This window comes from Leptonotus elevatus, chromosome 8 (genome assembly GCF_054856555.1).
Source record: "Leptonotus elevatus isolate MCC_2025b chromosome 8, RoL_Lele_1.0, whole genome shotgun sequence".
Lineage (NCBI taxonomy): Eukaryota > Metazoa > Chordata > Actinopteri > Syngnathiformes > Syngnathidae > Leptonotus > Leptonotus elevatus.
In genome coordinates this window covers 8,261,033-8,278,127 of record NC_141246.1, presented here as the reverse complement: position 1 = coordinate 8,278,127, position 17,095 = coordinate 8,261,033, and the positions used below count along the sequence as shown (strand labels likewise).

At 40.5% G+C, this 17,095-nt stretch overlaps 1 protein-coding gene across 3 annotated transcripts in view; it reads right to left on the bottom strand.

The window, feature by feature from the left end:
* sdk1b (sidekick cell adhesion molecule 1b) overlaps window positions 1-17,095 on the bottom strand; it is a 249,036-nt gene that overhangs the window by 74,831 nt on the left and 157,110 nt on the right. For all 3 annotated transcript variants that reach the window (XM_086082687.1, XM_086082685.1, XM_086082686.1), the window contains 7 exons: window positions 13,057-13,140; window positions 10,999-11,193; window positions 10,591-10,707; window positions 9,660-9,827; window positions 5,959-6,061; window positions 5,696-5,869; window positions 2,178-2,314 (listed from right to left, as the gene is read on the bottom strand). In XM_086082687.1, the coding sequence (XP_085938813.1) occupies window positions 2,178-2,314; window positions 5,696-5,869; window positions 5,959-6,061; window positions 9,660-9,827; window positions 10,591-10,707; window positions 10,999-11,193; window positions 13,057-13,140 (978 nt within the window). The remainder of the gene's footprint in view (window positions 1-2,177; window positions 2,315-5,695; window positions 5,870-5,958; window positions 6,062-9,659; window positions 9,828-10,590; window positions 10,708-10,998; window positions 11,194-13,056; window positions 13,141-17,095) is intronic.

Genomic DNA, 17,095 nt, shown 5'->3' with positions numbered 1-17,095 from the left:
CCAATCAAGATATTTTTGGTTTTGCTTTCAACAAGCAAATAAGAGCAGAAGAAAAAATGTGTTGCTTCTGAGAAGTTAAAGAACAGTTTAACTATAAGAGTGCCCAAACAATGTACATCTCATCACACTTACACACACAAATAATTGATTTGAAGAATATATTTCGGTCATTAAGAAATATAATTTCAAGCAATTTCCCCCCAAATTGAAGCACTTTTCAATTTTTTTCAAGCAGCTGTGTTTACAGATGGACTTAGCAGTAAAAAACTAAAACCTGTATATGTTAAAACCGTATGACCTGACAGTAGAATATTATTTAAAAAAAAAAGTGGGGTGAAAATAATCCCTCTCTGCCCCAATCTTACACTTCAAATTTTTTATTATTGTTTCTTTAACACAGATAATAATGAATGAATAAAATTAGAAGAGACACAAGGCGTGACTGAGAGATATGTCAATAACACAGTTTCAATACTTTAAAAACAGTTGGGTTAAGAATAACCCAATTTGGGTCAAAAAGGGGCTGATCCACTAGTTGGGTCAATTTGACCCAACTTTTTGGATTGTTTTGTGTTAAAGCCAGAAAGTTGGATCAAACCGATCAGGCCCTTTTTTTTTTATACCCAAATTAGCTTACTTCTTCCCCAAATTGGGTTACTTTTGACCCAAGTGTTTTAGAGTGCAGCAAAGGAGACTATTATAGTTTCTTTCTCAGTAATTTTACTCTGACTTGTAAAAATACAAATAAAAAGTTAAAAAAGAAGGAATTGGAAAGTTCTCTACGTCATGTCACAGTTGGTGTTTGAGGCATGGATAGCGGGCGATGTGAACGTTCCCAACAGGTCATCAAGTATGTTTTAATTGAGGGTACATAACAAAACACACAAAAATAAACCAGTAACATATCGTCTTTGGCAATACTCTATCCACCATGAATAAGTCACGCTAGCAATGTAGCCGGCTTAACTTAGCGTCGTGTATGCACATTAGTGAGCTGGGGCGTTTCTTTGAGCAGAAACTCGAGGGAAGGAGGGAAGAGAGAAGTGAAGCGACTCTAAAAACAGTTGGGTCAAAAATGGAGCGATCCTCTACTTGGGTCAATTTGACCCAACTTTGAGTCTGTCATGATCCGTGTTTGTTTAGTGTTTTATTTGGTTTTGCTTCATGTTATGTCCTGTTTCTCGGTGTTCATGTCTTTGCTCGTTATGGTTTTGTGTCCACCTGTTTATCAACCCTTGTGTCTACCAATCAGATCCCTCAGCCACTTGTGTCGTGTCCAGGTGTTTCGCATTTGTCTCATTAACTTGCTTGTATTTAGCTCTTTGTTTCTGTTCAGTCCTTGTTGGATCATTTGTTTGCTTTCGCGCATCGTGCTGGTTAGTTGTCCTCTAGACCTGTCTATGTAAGCGAGTGTTTGTTTCTTTGAATCTGTTTTGTTTTTCACTGAGTGTTTTTTTCAACAGCCTAGTTTTCTTCTTATGTTTTGATATATTATGAGCACACCTGCCTTCCCGGATTACTTTCTGCTTTTCGGTCCTCAACTCGCCCCGTGATACTTTCAGCGTAAAACAACTCATAAATATCGATCAGATCCTTTACTTTGGTCAAAAAAATTGGGTCATTTTGTATAAAACAACCCAAAAAGTTGGGTCAAATTGACCCATTAAGTGGATCGGTCCATTTCTGAGCCATAATTGGGTTACTTTTGACCCAACAGTTTTTAGAGCGTACATTCAAGACCAGATACCCCAGCTTTAAGCGCCGGGTTTATGAGTTTAACTTTTATAAAAGTTGGGTGCAAAGTGCCTGCCTGTGCACATAACAGAAGGAGAGAGGATGTCAGTGTCGCCATCTTGTCATTCTCTTCCTCAATCCCTCTTTCCCTCTGTGTGCCATCTGAAAGGGACGCGGCCTGCTGTTACAAACATCTGTGCTGACAGAGGGGCGAGAGACAGTAAGACGGAGGAAAAGCGAGAGAGGACGAGGCTGGTGGGAGGGGGAAGAGGTGACAATTTATTTATAGCGAACCAGGACGTACATTAACACGGCACCACTATTCCCCATATGTCTGCCTTATAAATGAGCGTACGTCGGTGCCTGCACGACGGTGAGCAAACGGCTGTTTGCCGCTCAGGGGCTATAAACTAGCCCCCACCCCAACATGCGCATATACGTACTGTTCTCGGAGAGCTCCAACAGATAGTAGAGCAGCGGAGAGTTGCCGTCGAATGGACGCAGCCAGGAGAGCAGGACCGAGCGTGAGTCGGAGTCGTTGAGAAGCGCCGTCAAGGAGCGAGGGGAGTGCGGCAACTCGCTGTGCACCACACGAGGAAAAAAATAAATAAATGGACACTTACTTTTACAAAGAGAAAGTTTGACATTGTAGATCATAAAAGTGAGTACACCCCTCACATTTTAATAAAAGTTGCTACAAAACACAAAACCATTAATAATAATTAAACCACTGGCAGCAAAACTGAGAACATATCTAAGTAAGTAAAAATCTCTAAAATGGGCCCAATAAATAGATAATAAAAAAACATATCATGTGACCCATAGGAATACACACAGATCCCGAGTCACATGACACCAAAGTCAAATTCGAGCCAATTTGAAAATTTTCACTTGGGGGTGCACTCACCTTTGTTGCCAACATTATATGTCTGTGTGCTGAGTTATTGTGAGGGGGCAGTAAATTCCCACTGTTATACAAGCTGCACACTGAATACTTCACATTGTAGCAAAGTGTCATTTGTTTAATGCGGTCCCATGAAATGATTTACTTCCACAAATGTGAGGGGCCAGCTCACTTCTGTGAGCGACTGCATTGAATAAAGGTCAGCACACAAGAGACAGACAACTTCAATTGGATACAAGCAATAACTTTAACAACCTTGGGTTGGCCCATAATGAACTCGTTAATGTGGATTATTTGATTAGTGGACAACAGTTCTGAGTTCAAATCTTACCTATGTCTCAAAATAACGTAGCCTTCTCTTAGAAGAGCAGTATTGCTCATCATTTGAGCAGTCATTTTTTTTCTGGTTTATCCAGGGACCTAAAGCTAACATTTTATGAAACTATAAAAATATGATAATGTAGCAGGGGAATTGATCTAGAGCTGCGACATCATTAAGACATCTTTTAGTATTCTATTGAATAGTCAAATATTGTGTAAAGTATATTTCTGCTTGGTTAAAGAACTCTACAAAAGAGAAATTAATTACATTTGAAAAAAGAACAACCAGTTGTCACCCGACACAAACTCAATCCAGAACAATTTATCTGAGTTTCCATATTTTTTCCAATAATATCAAGAACTGTAGGACAGTTGCTACAGTGCATTCAATAGGAAAACAAAATGGAATATTGTTCAATTGCACAACATAATCAATACTTTCTATCATAATTGATAATAAATTACAGCTTCAATATTTGTTATTTTATAATATCGTCCAACCAACTCGGTGATCAAACCTAAACCATGACCGCGCCTACTTGGGAGCACAAAGCCTTACCATTGAGCTAAAACTAAATATAAATCCTTGTACATTAACATTAACGTGACTGTAGAGAAGCAGCGTGTTGATTCCACATGACACGATGCTTGCCACATTGCCGGCAGTATTGCACTTCAATGTGTTTCGATGAGGTGCAAAAATGCTAAATTTGTCTTGGAAATTGCGATGCAAAACCACCTTTTCTGAGCTACTGTTTCTGCTCCCTTGATACGGAACCGTTTACATCTCACCTAACCCTAACCTTCGTCTAAAATCATTTCAGCTGCGCTGCAGCCCACCCATGACCTAATAAGGAAAAAGAAAAACAATGGGGCTAGCTTCCTGTTATCTCCTTATGAAGCTGTTTCTTTTTGATGCCGCTAACGAGCCGCTCCATATTTCAATACTGAGGTGAGTGTGAGGATGATGATGGCAGACAGGATGAAGGTGATGTTAAAGGTGACAACGCTCTGAGAGGATACGAGGAAGAAAAAGGAGGACGAGGGGAAATGAGATTGATGGTTTCTTCTCAGAGTTGACATGACGGCATTAATTAATGGATGAGCATAGAGAATGTTGGAGCGCTTACCTCCGCTGAGGCCACGCACACACACACACACATACACACACACACACCTTGTGAGTGACGAACACATGGATGGGCCTTGTGAGAGTTGAACCAATAACCTGCTGGTAATTAGTCTGTCTCCTCAGCCGCCAGCGTCTGTTAGCCCCCGTGACCCGATGATAGCGAGCTAACGAGAATGTCGCTCTCACGTACGCACCCGCAAGCACATCACTAATTTACCCTCCGTTTTTTTTTTTTTTCTTCTCTAAGGCGTAAACATGGAGCCACTCTAATTGACATGTAACTTCTCCGCTCAAGAATGCGGACCAAGTTCCCGCCCTCCCGCTCGCTCTTCTGCCCTGCAATTGTACTAATATAGCATAAGTGTCGTTTATAAATACATCGTACAAGCACTTATTAATACATAATGGCCCCTACCTGCGAGCATTCTCTCACAGCGGCTGTAATGAAGTGCGGTAGGTGAAATATGCATGCGACGTGATTTAATATTAGTGACTCATGCGGGACAGGGGGTTGGGGGGGGGGGGACGACATACTTTGCACATGAAGCAATTATTAAAACAGATGTATATTTGAGCCAGTGCTATATTATCTGAAGTCAGAGTGATTCCCTAATAATCTCCATTCATCTTAATCTCAACGATTATGGTAATTAGGGTCACGGGTGAGCTGGACCTTATTTCAGTTGACTCGGAGAGAGAGAGGCTTGGAACACCCTGGACTGGTCGCTAGCCAATCGCAAGCCGTATATAGACAAAGCCATTCACATTTAGATCTATGGACAATTTAACAATTTGAGTCTTTTGGAAGGTATGAGGAAGACAAGAGTATCCAGAGACAACCCGTGCAAGCACGTCAACTCTACGTAGGAAGCCAAAAGCCGAGATTCGAAACCAGAACCTCAGAACTGTAATGTAGGCATGCTAACCACTAGCTGCGTACATAATCATTGTGTGTAATTAGCAGGAAGAAAAGAGACCATTCTGCTGATTTGATGGATCCTTAATCTCTATTTTGGCACATGGTCGCTGTAATTGGCAACTAGTCGATTAATCGGTTAGAGACCTTGTTAAACTTATACTTGTCCATATCCTTGGCGTTTCTGGATCTCAACAGTAAATATTTCTGCAGTCCTCCATTCAAGCAGACCGAAGATGTTTGTGTTTTTCAAAATAAGACATTTTTGCTGAACTCTGTTGCTAACCAAAACAGCAGCACTGAAGCACATCAACTACTTCTCAAATGAATTCAAGTGTGGAGTCTTATTCTATGTGGAGATGGTGGTGGTGATCCCCAAATGGGGAATCGGGTTAGGCAGACTTTCTTTTTAATTACCTCATCTAATGTGGGTGGAGCTTGGCAGTAAAATGTTATGATCAATTTGAGGATTTGCCATCATTACTCCTTGCAGCGTTAATTTCATTCATTTTTGGGTGGTAATGTAAAAATAACTTCATGCCCCTTTCCATTAAACAGTATGCACTCGGTTTGGCATTGCTACTGCTCTACTGACTTTTGCCGCATTCCCATTGGGCAAAGCAATACATTTGTCCATTTTGTTTTTTATCTACATCTTGTTTGTGTGTGACAAGTGTCTTCCACTTACATGACTTCCAGGCGCGCAGAGCGGGAATCGTTGCCGGCCTGCGAGCTCACAGTGCAGGCGTAATCCCCGATGTCACCTGACCAAGTCTGGCCAATGGTGAGGGAGCCTTGGCGTACAGAGACACGCCCCCCGCTGGTGCTAAGGATGGGCACGCCGCTCCGCTCCCATTTGAAGCTGCAACAGATGCAGGTACTTATTTAAAAGACTCCTGCATAGAGAATGAACGACAATAAGATAACACTCTCAAAGTAACAAGCTGATACCTAATATCGATCCTGGGGTCATGTGTGGCATTGCAGGCTAAAAACGCCGTGGTGCCTTTGATGACACGCAGGTCAGACGGGGGCACGGAGATGATGGTGCGACCTGGAAAACAACATAGAGATTAGAATTAAAAAAAGCACGAGAAGAGTCAAGGCACTCTGCTGCTGAAATTTTATAGCCAACACATTTCGAGTCATCATCAGGGCTAAAGTGATTAGACTTGGGAGGTAAAATACACCACAGATGCAGTACTTTAGGTTCAATACAAATGATACCTAAATAAATGTTTGAAAACAAACAGTTATAAAAGATTATATGCAGGGTTTCCCCCAGTGTTTTTGAAGCCTGGCTTTTCTTGACCCCCACACCACCCCCAGCAAAGCGTGCTTTTATGTTTATTAAAATAAATTATTTGTATTTTTAATTACATTTTTAATTAATTATTTCTTCACGTCTTACCCTCTAGAAGAGCAAAATTCCACTGATTAGCTGCCGTAAGACTGTAATAAGAGCTGATTACGGGGTTGGACTCATCTACATCTACGTGGCAACATGTTTGTACAGTCAACAGTTGAGACTATAGGTTAGTACTATCAATATTTGTAAACAGAACGCTAGCATAGTATCAATTAAGATGGAACCCAGCAGCAGCAGACACAATGAAAACAGCAGAGGCCCCAGAATTGAACCCTGTGGAACATCATATGTTCCGTTAAACATGTGAATTCATACAGTATGGCACATATTCGTCCGCAATTTGTCTTTTTAGCTTGACATAGTTGGTATGAAGGAATTACAATAATAAAGAAATCCATCACAACAGCCAGAAGTCGACTACTAAGCACACTAAATTCACCGGCAGCACCGATAGGCTAGGCAATGTAGCGTGACGACCTGCAGCCAATGATGGCGTACGGGTACGGGGCGTATCATCACAAATCATTTGAGTCAGGTGTGTGTCTTGACTTCCGCCGAATCCCTGAGACCGACTCACCGAACCCTTGATGTTCGACCGAACCCAGGTTAAAAACCATTGAAGTAAGAAGATTAGTACTAGCTTTTCTCTTAATTTTGTAACCATGGGCATGCTCTTGTTAAATTCTACTTTGTTTTATGTTGTGAATTTTCAAAGCTTGTAACTATTCCATCTTAGTGTTTTATTTACATACATGCAAAAAACTAATTAAATTTTTGGATGAAAACGGGGCTCCTATAGCTTCAAAACTTGACATGATGGAGAAAATCAGAGATCAGTTTTGGTTTACGCACACAAAAATGAGTTAAAAACAGCTATCAGACCTAACTCAACAAAAATGTTGTTCCCCAGTGTGCATAATCTTACAATAATATGAAATATACTTTTTAGAACTGAAACGTCTGCTTTACTTTTGATGGCACTTGTGTCTACTACGCAACCAAATTTTAGTGATGGCTGCACTTAAAGAGCCGGCCGGGCATTATTTTTCTTGGTGTAAAAAAAAATGGAGAACCTCAGCTTTGACGACACAAACACAAAAGTGACAAATGACCCAGGCTTCAATTGGATTTGTTAAACATGATGCTGCGTTATGCCATACATGTCCGCGAGACTGCTCCTGACTGCTGAAAAATCAATTAGTCACCATTTAAGCCAGGAACGAGTAGAGCACAACGGCACAAGGACGTGCTTTATCTGCTAGAAACAGACACCCCGAGCTTGTGGTTGTCTCAAAAGTGCTGACTACACCGCATTCAATTCCGCTCATGAAAAGGGAATAAAAATGCGCACGGGCGAGGGCATCCGTGAGGACGTCAGCGGTTCATTCACTGTGCACGCCGACGATTTAGATGAATCACCCGGCAAAGAAGCACTGACGGCGAGCATCCTGCAGGCCGCCGGCCTAATCGAATCCAGCAGTATTTAATGTGAAGCTGGCAGAATAAATGTAAAAATGAGCCGATCGATACGTTTAGCGGCCACTCAGTCGTCCTCCTGCCCGGCCAATCACATGATTTATTCGCCATCGCGTCTGCCCGTGACATCGATCGGCAATCGCCCGGCTGTTTGCTATGCTGAACTAATGCCGCCCGACAGCGACGGCTTAATTAGTGTTCGGCGTCTGCGGCGGATACGTATTGAAGGATTTCACGTGCTCGCTCCTCTACCAAGGACGAACCGCCCCTTGAAGTCTGTGATATAAAAAATGCTTTTATTTATGTTTCCAACCAAACTTTGTCAAGACCTATAGAAGAAACCATTCCACCCCTTTATCAATAAAACATGAATCATGGCAACGTTTCGGCTACTGTGAAGGTGATCCAAATGATGGTTGTTTGCATTCTACAAAGCAGCAATTGAGTTTCATCATTTTCTTTTTACCTCTGCCAAGGAGGTTACACTTTCATCACTTTGCTGGTTAGAAGAATTACACAAAATTAACTTCTATCAAACTTGACAGAAGGCAGCACTGGTTGAGGCATAGATAAGGTTGCCTTGGTGGAGGTTGGTGCTCTATTTGGTCACATTTTCCTCCCAAAGCCTCATACAGAAAAATCAATGAATACATTTTTCAACTTTATTAAATTAAACTCGCTAAAAGCAATTATGTATACGGCTACATTTTAGGTTAGTGATTTTTCATGATTTTTGGGGAGGTCTGCAACCCTGTTTCCCATCAGAATAGATCCGCCCCTGCCCTGACGAGAGCTCCAATTTCACAAGCAAAAGCGCAAGCTGTAAAAAACGAAGTCTTTGCAGCAATGTTTACTTGAGGATCATAATTATCGTGAATGCAACACGGTTGACAAATCAGACCTTGACATAGAGAAGAACGCGGAGGAAACCCTTTTTGCTTTGAAACTGAGTTATATTTATTCACAAGGTATTAAAGAGAGACATCTTGTTGCAACTTTAGTTGTAAATACATTTTCGGCATATTTAGAAACACTCAAATTCAGGAGAGGACTGACCGTCGGAATTTGGGGAGTTTCCCAAAGGGCTGGTCCATTTTTTGGCGCATGTCAGCGGTCACCATGCATTCTTCCTTATCCCGGCGACAAATAGTAATCAGTGGATTATTGGACGACAACCATTCAGCGCATGCCCATCGTTTCTTCCGCACCTCCCTACCGTCAGAGAATATCATCTCGGGCCAGTCCGTCTATGGTCAAATTTGTATTTTTTGTTTATGAGGTGGGCTGCTAAAAAATGGCCCCGGGCCGTAGTTTGGACGCCAATTATTTATTGAGGGTCAGTTATAGTTTTTTTTAGATTTTTTGACACCATAGAATTTAAATTGAACATAGCTTTCCCTTAAAATTATACATTTTCTCTTCTCTATGATCTATTCTGAATAAAAGATTCAAATTTGGCACTTTCACATAATTGCATTCCGTTTTTATTCACAATTTGTATAGTGTCCCAACTTTTTTGGGAATTGGGTTTATACAAAAACATTACTGATAGGTAATCTGTACTTCTTTCTTGAGGACCAGAGAATTTTTGCATATCAGGAAAAATGAAAAACAGTGTTGACTAAAGTAAACAGTTGAATTTGGCCTAAATGTGTTACCATTTTTGCAGCAAGAAGTTTACAGAACCAGTCTTAAGTCTGGATATACTTGCTAATGCCAAGTGACTCGTGCAAAATCCCCATTAATCCACATGGAAGTCTTAAACATTTTGCAAGTCCGGCGCCAACCAAGTTCGTGTCTCACTTACTCCAAACGGTGAGCTTGGCCGTGGCGTTGATGGTCTTCTCCGAGTTGGAAGCGATGCAGGTGTATTCTCCCCAATCCTGGAAGCCGACGGGCTGAACCTGCAGGCTGCCCGACTGCAAGAGTGTGAACCTGGGAACCTGCACGGAACCGCTTGCTAACACCTGCGATCCTACAAGACAGAGGTAAGATACTTAATTAGCATAGAGAGGGCCCGGCTCCAGAGCCGCATGTGGTACTTTCGCCCCCCCCCCCCGACCCCCCATATGACTTTGGAAAATAAATCATGAGTACTGGTTTTCCCAAAATGTGGGTTGGGCTGATTTAGGCTTGTGTGTTAATCACAATGAATGCACGTTAAAATATTAGTTGTGTTAAAGAAAATTTGCATGAACACAATACCCAATATGTGTCTAGTATCTATCATATCGTCATCCATCTATCGATAGTGGGGTAAAATTGGCCAAAATCCAATGGGGAGTCTACGGGAGATTGGCCAAATACTAATACAAATTATATCTCTCTCTCTCTCTCTCTCCCTCCACCTTTCCCTCTTTTTCTCTCTCTCTCTTCCATCTCTCTCTCCCTTTCCCTCCCTCCATCTATCCATCCATCCATCCAAAAAGCAAAGGGTGGAGAGTCTCTGTACACTTCCTCCTTTGTTTTTCACCCATTTCCTCCCTTTGTATTTGTATAATATACTGTAGTGCCTAAGAATATTAGATTCTTCCTTGACAATGTTGTTGCTGGTTTAATAAAAAAATAATACAGAGCAGGAAATATGGCGCCTCAAAATGTGGTTTCTAGATAAGAACACTAGGAGTTGCAGTGTTTCGGCAGGGTGAGGTACAGATGTGAGTCCCCAACGACGACGGGCCCAAGAAGCGCTTAGATTTCAGAGGCAGTGTTGGAGTGTCATTTTGTGTACATGTTACCTTTCCTCCAGGTGATGGCAGGCTTTGGGGCGCCACTCGTCTGGCATATAAACAAGGCTGTGTGCCCTTCAGTTACGGTTCTGTCGGTAGGGCGCGCGGTGAATGCGGGAGGCGCATCTGAAACGCAGAGAGAGAGAAAATGTGGGAGCAAAAGACAAGGGAGGAAAGTCGCGGTGCCGTAGCGGAGTGATGGTGACGCAGAGGGGATTGTCAATGATTCTCGGAAAATCACCGCAGTCGAGAGACTGACGATAACGCACAGACACGCACGGAAAGCGAGGCCCAAACATGTAATACACTGAATTCGGAATGACAAAACAAAGCCAGCCCTCGTTAACCGGATCGAGTGGCAGTGGGCGTATGAATGGAGACAAGAGAGCAAGATGACAGCATCGTTGGAGCACTCACTGGAGACGAGGATCTGCGTGTGGGCTTGCGTCTCTCCGGCGACGTTGCAGGCGAAGCACTGGAATATCCCGCCGTCGCCCGGCTGCACTCGCCGCACCGTCAGGCCCGCCGCGCTAGTGACCTTGTAGCGAGGGTTGGCCAGCTTGGACAGCGGCACGGCGTCCTTGTACCACTCTATCCTGGGCGGAGGCACACCTGTGCGGCGTGTAATAACACAAAGAGGAGAACAAACAAAAGAGGTTAGACCAGGGTGGGCAAACTTTAGCGCTCAAGTGACATATTTGACTTGAGGGAACCCCCAATTTTTTTTTTGTTCTATGCAGCCCCACTAGTCGAAATAAGGTATTCTGGTTAATATTGCGTTAGTGGAATATGAGTTAAGCAGTGAAATCCAGCCGTTTTTATCCATCTCAGGGGGCGGCCATTTTGCCACTTGCTGTCCACTGAAGATGACATCAATGTTGCTAAGGTCAGGTGAGCTGTGATTGGTCGTTGCCTGAGCCCTGAACAACTGTGATGTCATCTTCAGTCGACAGCAAGTGGCAAAATGGCCGCCCCCTGAGATGGATAAAAACGGCTGGATTTTGCTGCATAACTCATATTCCACAAATGTAATAATATTAATCAGAATGTCATGTTTAGACTAGTAAGGTCAAGGTTGACTTAACGTTTAAAAAAAAAAAAAAAAGTTAACATGTTAATCAAAAAAATCACTAAATAATCTAATTACAATGAATTTATTAAACATCTAATACAATAGAGTAGATCAGCGCTTCTCAATAATTTTTTTCTTACATGGGTTGTGCGCACACAAACACACGCCCGGCGTATCCAATTAAAAAAAACAACAACATTTGACCTCTCCGAGCTGTGCAAACCCTCCATAGCTCCTACAATCTGTTTCCTTCCTCTCTGCTGCTATTAATATGTATGGGCACATAATGACTGCTAATAATATATTGATTGCAGTCTGTGTCTGGGTGGCGGGGGCAGCTGAAAAACACTCTGAATAAATTATAGCAGCAAATATCTACAGCATAAGCGCAACCTACCTGACACGCGTGTCAAATGTGACGGGCACGAGGCTAATATAATTACCATCAGACTCCATACCCATTCGTATTGTAATGTGTGTGCGTGACGATGCGCCATGGTAAGAACTCAATCAGTCAGTGTCAAACTTTCCGTAAACACACGTAACGCATTCTCCGTCCCTCTATGCCTGTCACTCTTCCTCCGAACCTACATCGCTCTGCTCTGCCCTCACCCCGAGGCGCTCAGCCTATTTAATTACGCCCGCGCAGTTATCGATGAGGAACGTCAAACTTGCTCGCCGCCGCGTGTGACAGATGCAAGAATGTTTTTTTTTTTTTTTTTTGTAAATCCGTGTCCACTCCTACACATTAAATCATCTTCATGTAATCCACTTTCTAGCAGCTGTCATGAACAATAGGCTTTGGTGTCACTGTGTTAATCTACTCCTACTGCTAAATGCATTTATGATGTGCACAAACCACACATTGTTGAAATACAGTGGCGCCTTGAGATGAAAGTTTAATTTGCTCTTTGACTCTAAATTGTTGTCATTCTTTGCCTCTGAGCATTGTTATTTGTATACTGCGCAGTGTTCAAATGCTGATGTACAATCGTGATTATCAATGCAAATGTTGGCATGTCACTGACATTTTTATTATCATTAAAGTCAGTCTGTAGACTGAAAACGACATCACAGTTGTGCAGGGCTCAGGTAACGACCAATCACTCAGCTTCAGAAACAGGTGAGCTGTGATTGGCTGTTGCCTGAACCCTGAGCAACTGTGATGTCATTTTCAGATGACAGCAAGTGGCAAAATGGCCGCCCCCTAAACTGGATAAAAACAGGTGGATTTTGCTGCTTAATTCATAAAAAAATAAATAATGATAAATAAATAAAATAAAAAAAAGAGTAAAATATCAAAGTATTTCAATAAAAACCCGACCCTGGACCTGTTTAGGAAAGGCTTGGGAAATGTGAGATTAGATCAAGCTCATAGCTGCTATTACAAATATACAACGTACCTTTGGCCAAGCAGGGAATCTCCACATTTTTGTCGATCTGAGCAACAATCTTCATTGGAGGCTGAGCGGACAGAGAAGGCGGCTCTGGAGAGAAAACGTAAAACATAATGATTTAACACATGATATTTCCTTCAGCAAATGCAATATTTGAATGACATGTAGACCATCAGAAAAAGACATTCAATCATTTAATAGAAGAAAAATGAATAATAGTCCATACAAACTAAAAACTAGCACCAATTTTTGGTCAAAAAATGGCTTGGATGATAGCCATTAAATACACACTAATTATGAAATGTAAGCCATCAAGATGTAACATGCACGACAGAGCGCAATGTTCAAATGGCAAAATAAAGAAGAAAGAATCAAGTCACATTTCAAAAGAACAAAAACACAATCTCATGAGAATATAGCGAGAGTACATGAAAATAAACTTGTCACTTTACAAGCAAAAGTTAAAATACTTTGAGAGAAATTGAATTATTAAATGAATAATTTTATAGTATTATAGGAAAAAAAATATTGCAATATTTAAAAATATATATATTTTATTTAAAAAAAAATACTGAGAATAACACTAACATTCGATTAAAAACATTTTTTTTTTACAATAATTAAATGTAATATTGTGAGAAATAAATCTAAATAATGAATGAAGGTGAATTTTTACAAATAAGTTAAAATACTTCAAGTATCAAATCAGAATTTATTGATTGGATGATCCCCGCCTTATTTCTTTTATTCTGTACTTGAACCTTCCTAATATGAATTTTGTCACATACTATTCCAAACTTATGGTTGTATAAGTCTATGCTAATGACTTTAAATATACTTTTCTCATAATGTTACAAAAATCCTTATTTGCAAAATAATGACTTAAAAAAATACAACTTTAATTCAGTATTGTTTTCATCTTACTAAATTTTTAATATTACAAATTTTCTGTTTATTCATTCACTGCAAGCCCAGTAAAAATTCATCTTTCACGCCCATAGCTGTCAGTGGCAATGACTGTGAAAGAATTACACCTATTTATTCTATTTTGACATTATTTTAGTAAAATTACAATAACGCCTTTTTCTCATGAACTGCAACTTTTCTTCTTTTAATTTTTTTTCCCCTTAACACAGTGCTTCTCAATTATTTTTTGTTACGGCCCCAACCCCAGGAACAAGAAAATATTTCACGTTACCCCACCTCTGCAGATAAGCTAATACTCGTTCCGCACTCTCTGACAATGACAGCACTATTGCCACCTACTGTAGTGGATGTGCAATTACGCTGTACTCCAGTACAACAACAAAAATAAAAAATAAAGCATGTTCCCCGGGATCACACGCGCCTCACGTACAGTATTTGAAGAGCACTGCCTTAACATAGTGACCTCTCTGTCATAGTCTCCGCGTAGTAATTGTACTTTTTTTTGGGTCCCCTTTTAATAATGGCCCTGTAATCGTCCTTTGCAAGCCTTTGTGCACTTTCGTCATTGATAAACTCCACAGTTGAAACTCCCATTTGAATATCTTTGACAGAAAAAAATACATCAAAAAGTCATCTTCAATTGTGTAGAATCTGAGCAACACGCACAAAGAAAGTGTAAGTTTATGGTGGCGTACGGGGAACCAGATGCTTTTACATTTATTCTATTTGACTACGCCAGCTTTTAAGATGTGCTTTGCCTTTAAAGTGTATGAGGCCCGTATCGTATATTTATTGAGCACAGTTGGAGTTGTGCGTGATTTTGACTGGAGACGCGTGCCATGAAGGAAAACAAAAGCCAGATGGGAAAAAAATAAATAAGAGCCCGTTGGTGTGACGCTGATCAAGCGCGCGTATTAATCCCCTTCAGGCAGGTGAGTTTCAAGGTCCAACACACGCGCACACAGCACACACAAAGCAAAAAGCCATTTTTGACTTGTTTTGCTGGTTTGGGTTTCAAGACGCTTCTGCTGGAGTCCCACTTGTGTGGCAGTAAAGCAGCAGGAAAACAACAACATATCTATTGTTGTTCGTGGCGGCGACGCAACACACCAGCTCCCCGTGTCATACATATTCCGATTAGTGGGCAGAATAGAAATGCGACTGAATAATGAAGACCTTTGAGGCGCACGCACACACACACACACACACACACGCTTCTGTATAGGAATTAATTTCACTGCATTGGGGTCTATTGAGTCCATATTAGACACAGAGCATTATTATTCATCAGTGATGCCTAGCAGCCCTCTTGGCCTTAAAGAGGAACTAATATATATATATATATACTTTTTGTCCTATTTGTTAGAACAGTCATTATGACTTGACATTAGTACAAAATGAATATGAACTGTGAAAAAAATTTCATGTTTGAGGTGCAGCACTTCCTCACATAAGTGGCCGACTGATGGCTGGTGGATGTCAGAGACGTTTTGTATACAAATACAGTATGTGAAAAGCAGGCATCGAAAACATCTGAATTAGTGTATTTATAATGTTTGAAATCATACCGTCCATACTGGGCATCAGCTATGTATGTGCGCTAAAAGTCAGGTAAAAAAATAAATAAATAGCACAACACGGGTCAAAAAGGGATGGACCCAACATTTTGGGTCACTTATTGCAAATTCACTCTATCGCAGATTTTTACCCCTCCTAACCCCAACCATTTTCATTAGTGAGAACCCCATGAAATTATTTATTTATGCTGCTATGTGTGTGCTTTTTTGTAATATTTGAGTAAATATAAACAGCACTTTCTTTTATTCAACACAATCAATTACATTTTTAAACAAAATAAAAAATTTAAGGGAGTTAACTTCAATGAGGCTTTTCCTTTACGCAACTCTGCAAGAAGAGCTCATTAAAGGTGACAGACAGTGTTATTGAAGAAAGAAAAAAAACAAGCTTTTTCACCTATTGCGGGTGGGCGTGGAATGTATCACCCGCGAAAAGTGAGGGAACACTGTAATATGCATTTAACCTACAACGTTGGGTTAAAATGAATAACCAACAAATTGTGATGGTTTAGATTACAATGCCAACAAGTTGCTATCAAATAAGAGGGCCTATATTAACTCATTCACCGCCATTATAGAAAAATATAGAACATTTTATTGTAACTATTTCTATTACTTTAACATTTAACAACACATGGAAAAAAAATGTTAAACTAATTGTTCAAATGAATTTTTGACGTCTATAGCTTTCAATGGCAGTGAATGAGTTCAAATGTAACTTGACCTGTTAAACTCTTTTTGATTGAAATAGCATCATCATTTGCATAATTGGAACATGGTGTACACGTGGCTTCTACCATGTCGAGGCTTTGAAGCACAAACCACATGCTGCATTTAAAGAGAATGGAAGGAGCTGCTTTGATTGGACATGATTCAAGTCAGCGAGTGACCACACCCAACACGGCGTAGCCCTGATTCTCACACATCCGACGGCCTACACACGTCTGCAAAATAATTAACGTCATGACTAACCTGCATATGTTTTTCTGTATAAACTTTGTTTTTGTTCATATTGCATGTCTGGCACAGATTAACTCATTCACTGCCATTGACGGCTATAGACGTCCAAAATTCATTTGAACTATTTCTATTAGTTTAACATTTTTTTCCACTTTTGTTGGAAACCTAGAAAAAAATTATTGTACATTTAGGGCAGATAAAAAATGTGTGATTAATGATGAGTTAACTTTTGAAGTCATGCGATTAATTACAATTAAAATGTTTAATCACCTGACGCGACTTCAAGATTATTAAAAATTCGGGGCGTCGGGCGATTAAATTTTTTAAGCGTAATTAATCACATGACTTTACTAGTTAACTCACAATTGATCACAAATTTTATATCTGTTCTAAATGTACAATAAAAAAAAGGGTTTGTTAACAAAAGTAGAAAAAAATGTTAAACTAATAGAAATAGTTAAAATGATTTTTTGTCGTCTATAGCCGTCAATGGCAGTGAATGAGTTAATTGGAACATAATATTTACAAAAAGCAACCTTTCTAGCCTATTAGGGAAAGACCTGAAGCTTGTGCAGTTGCCG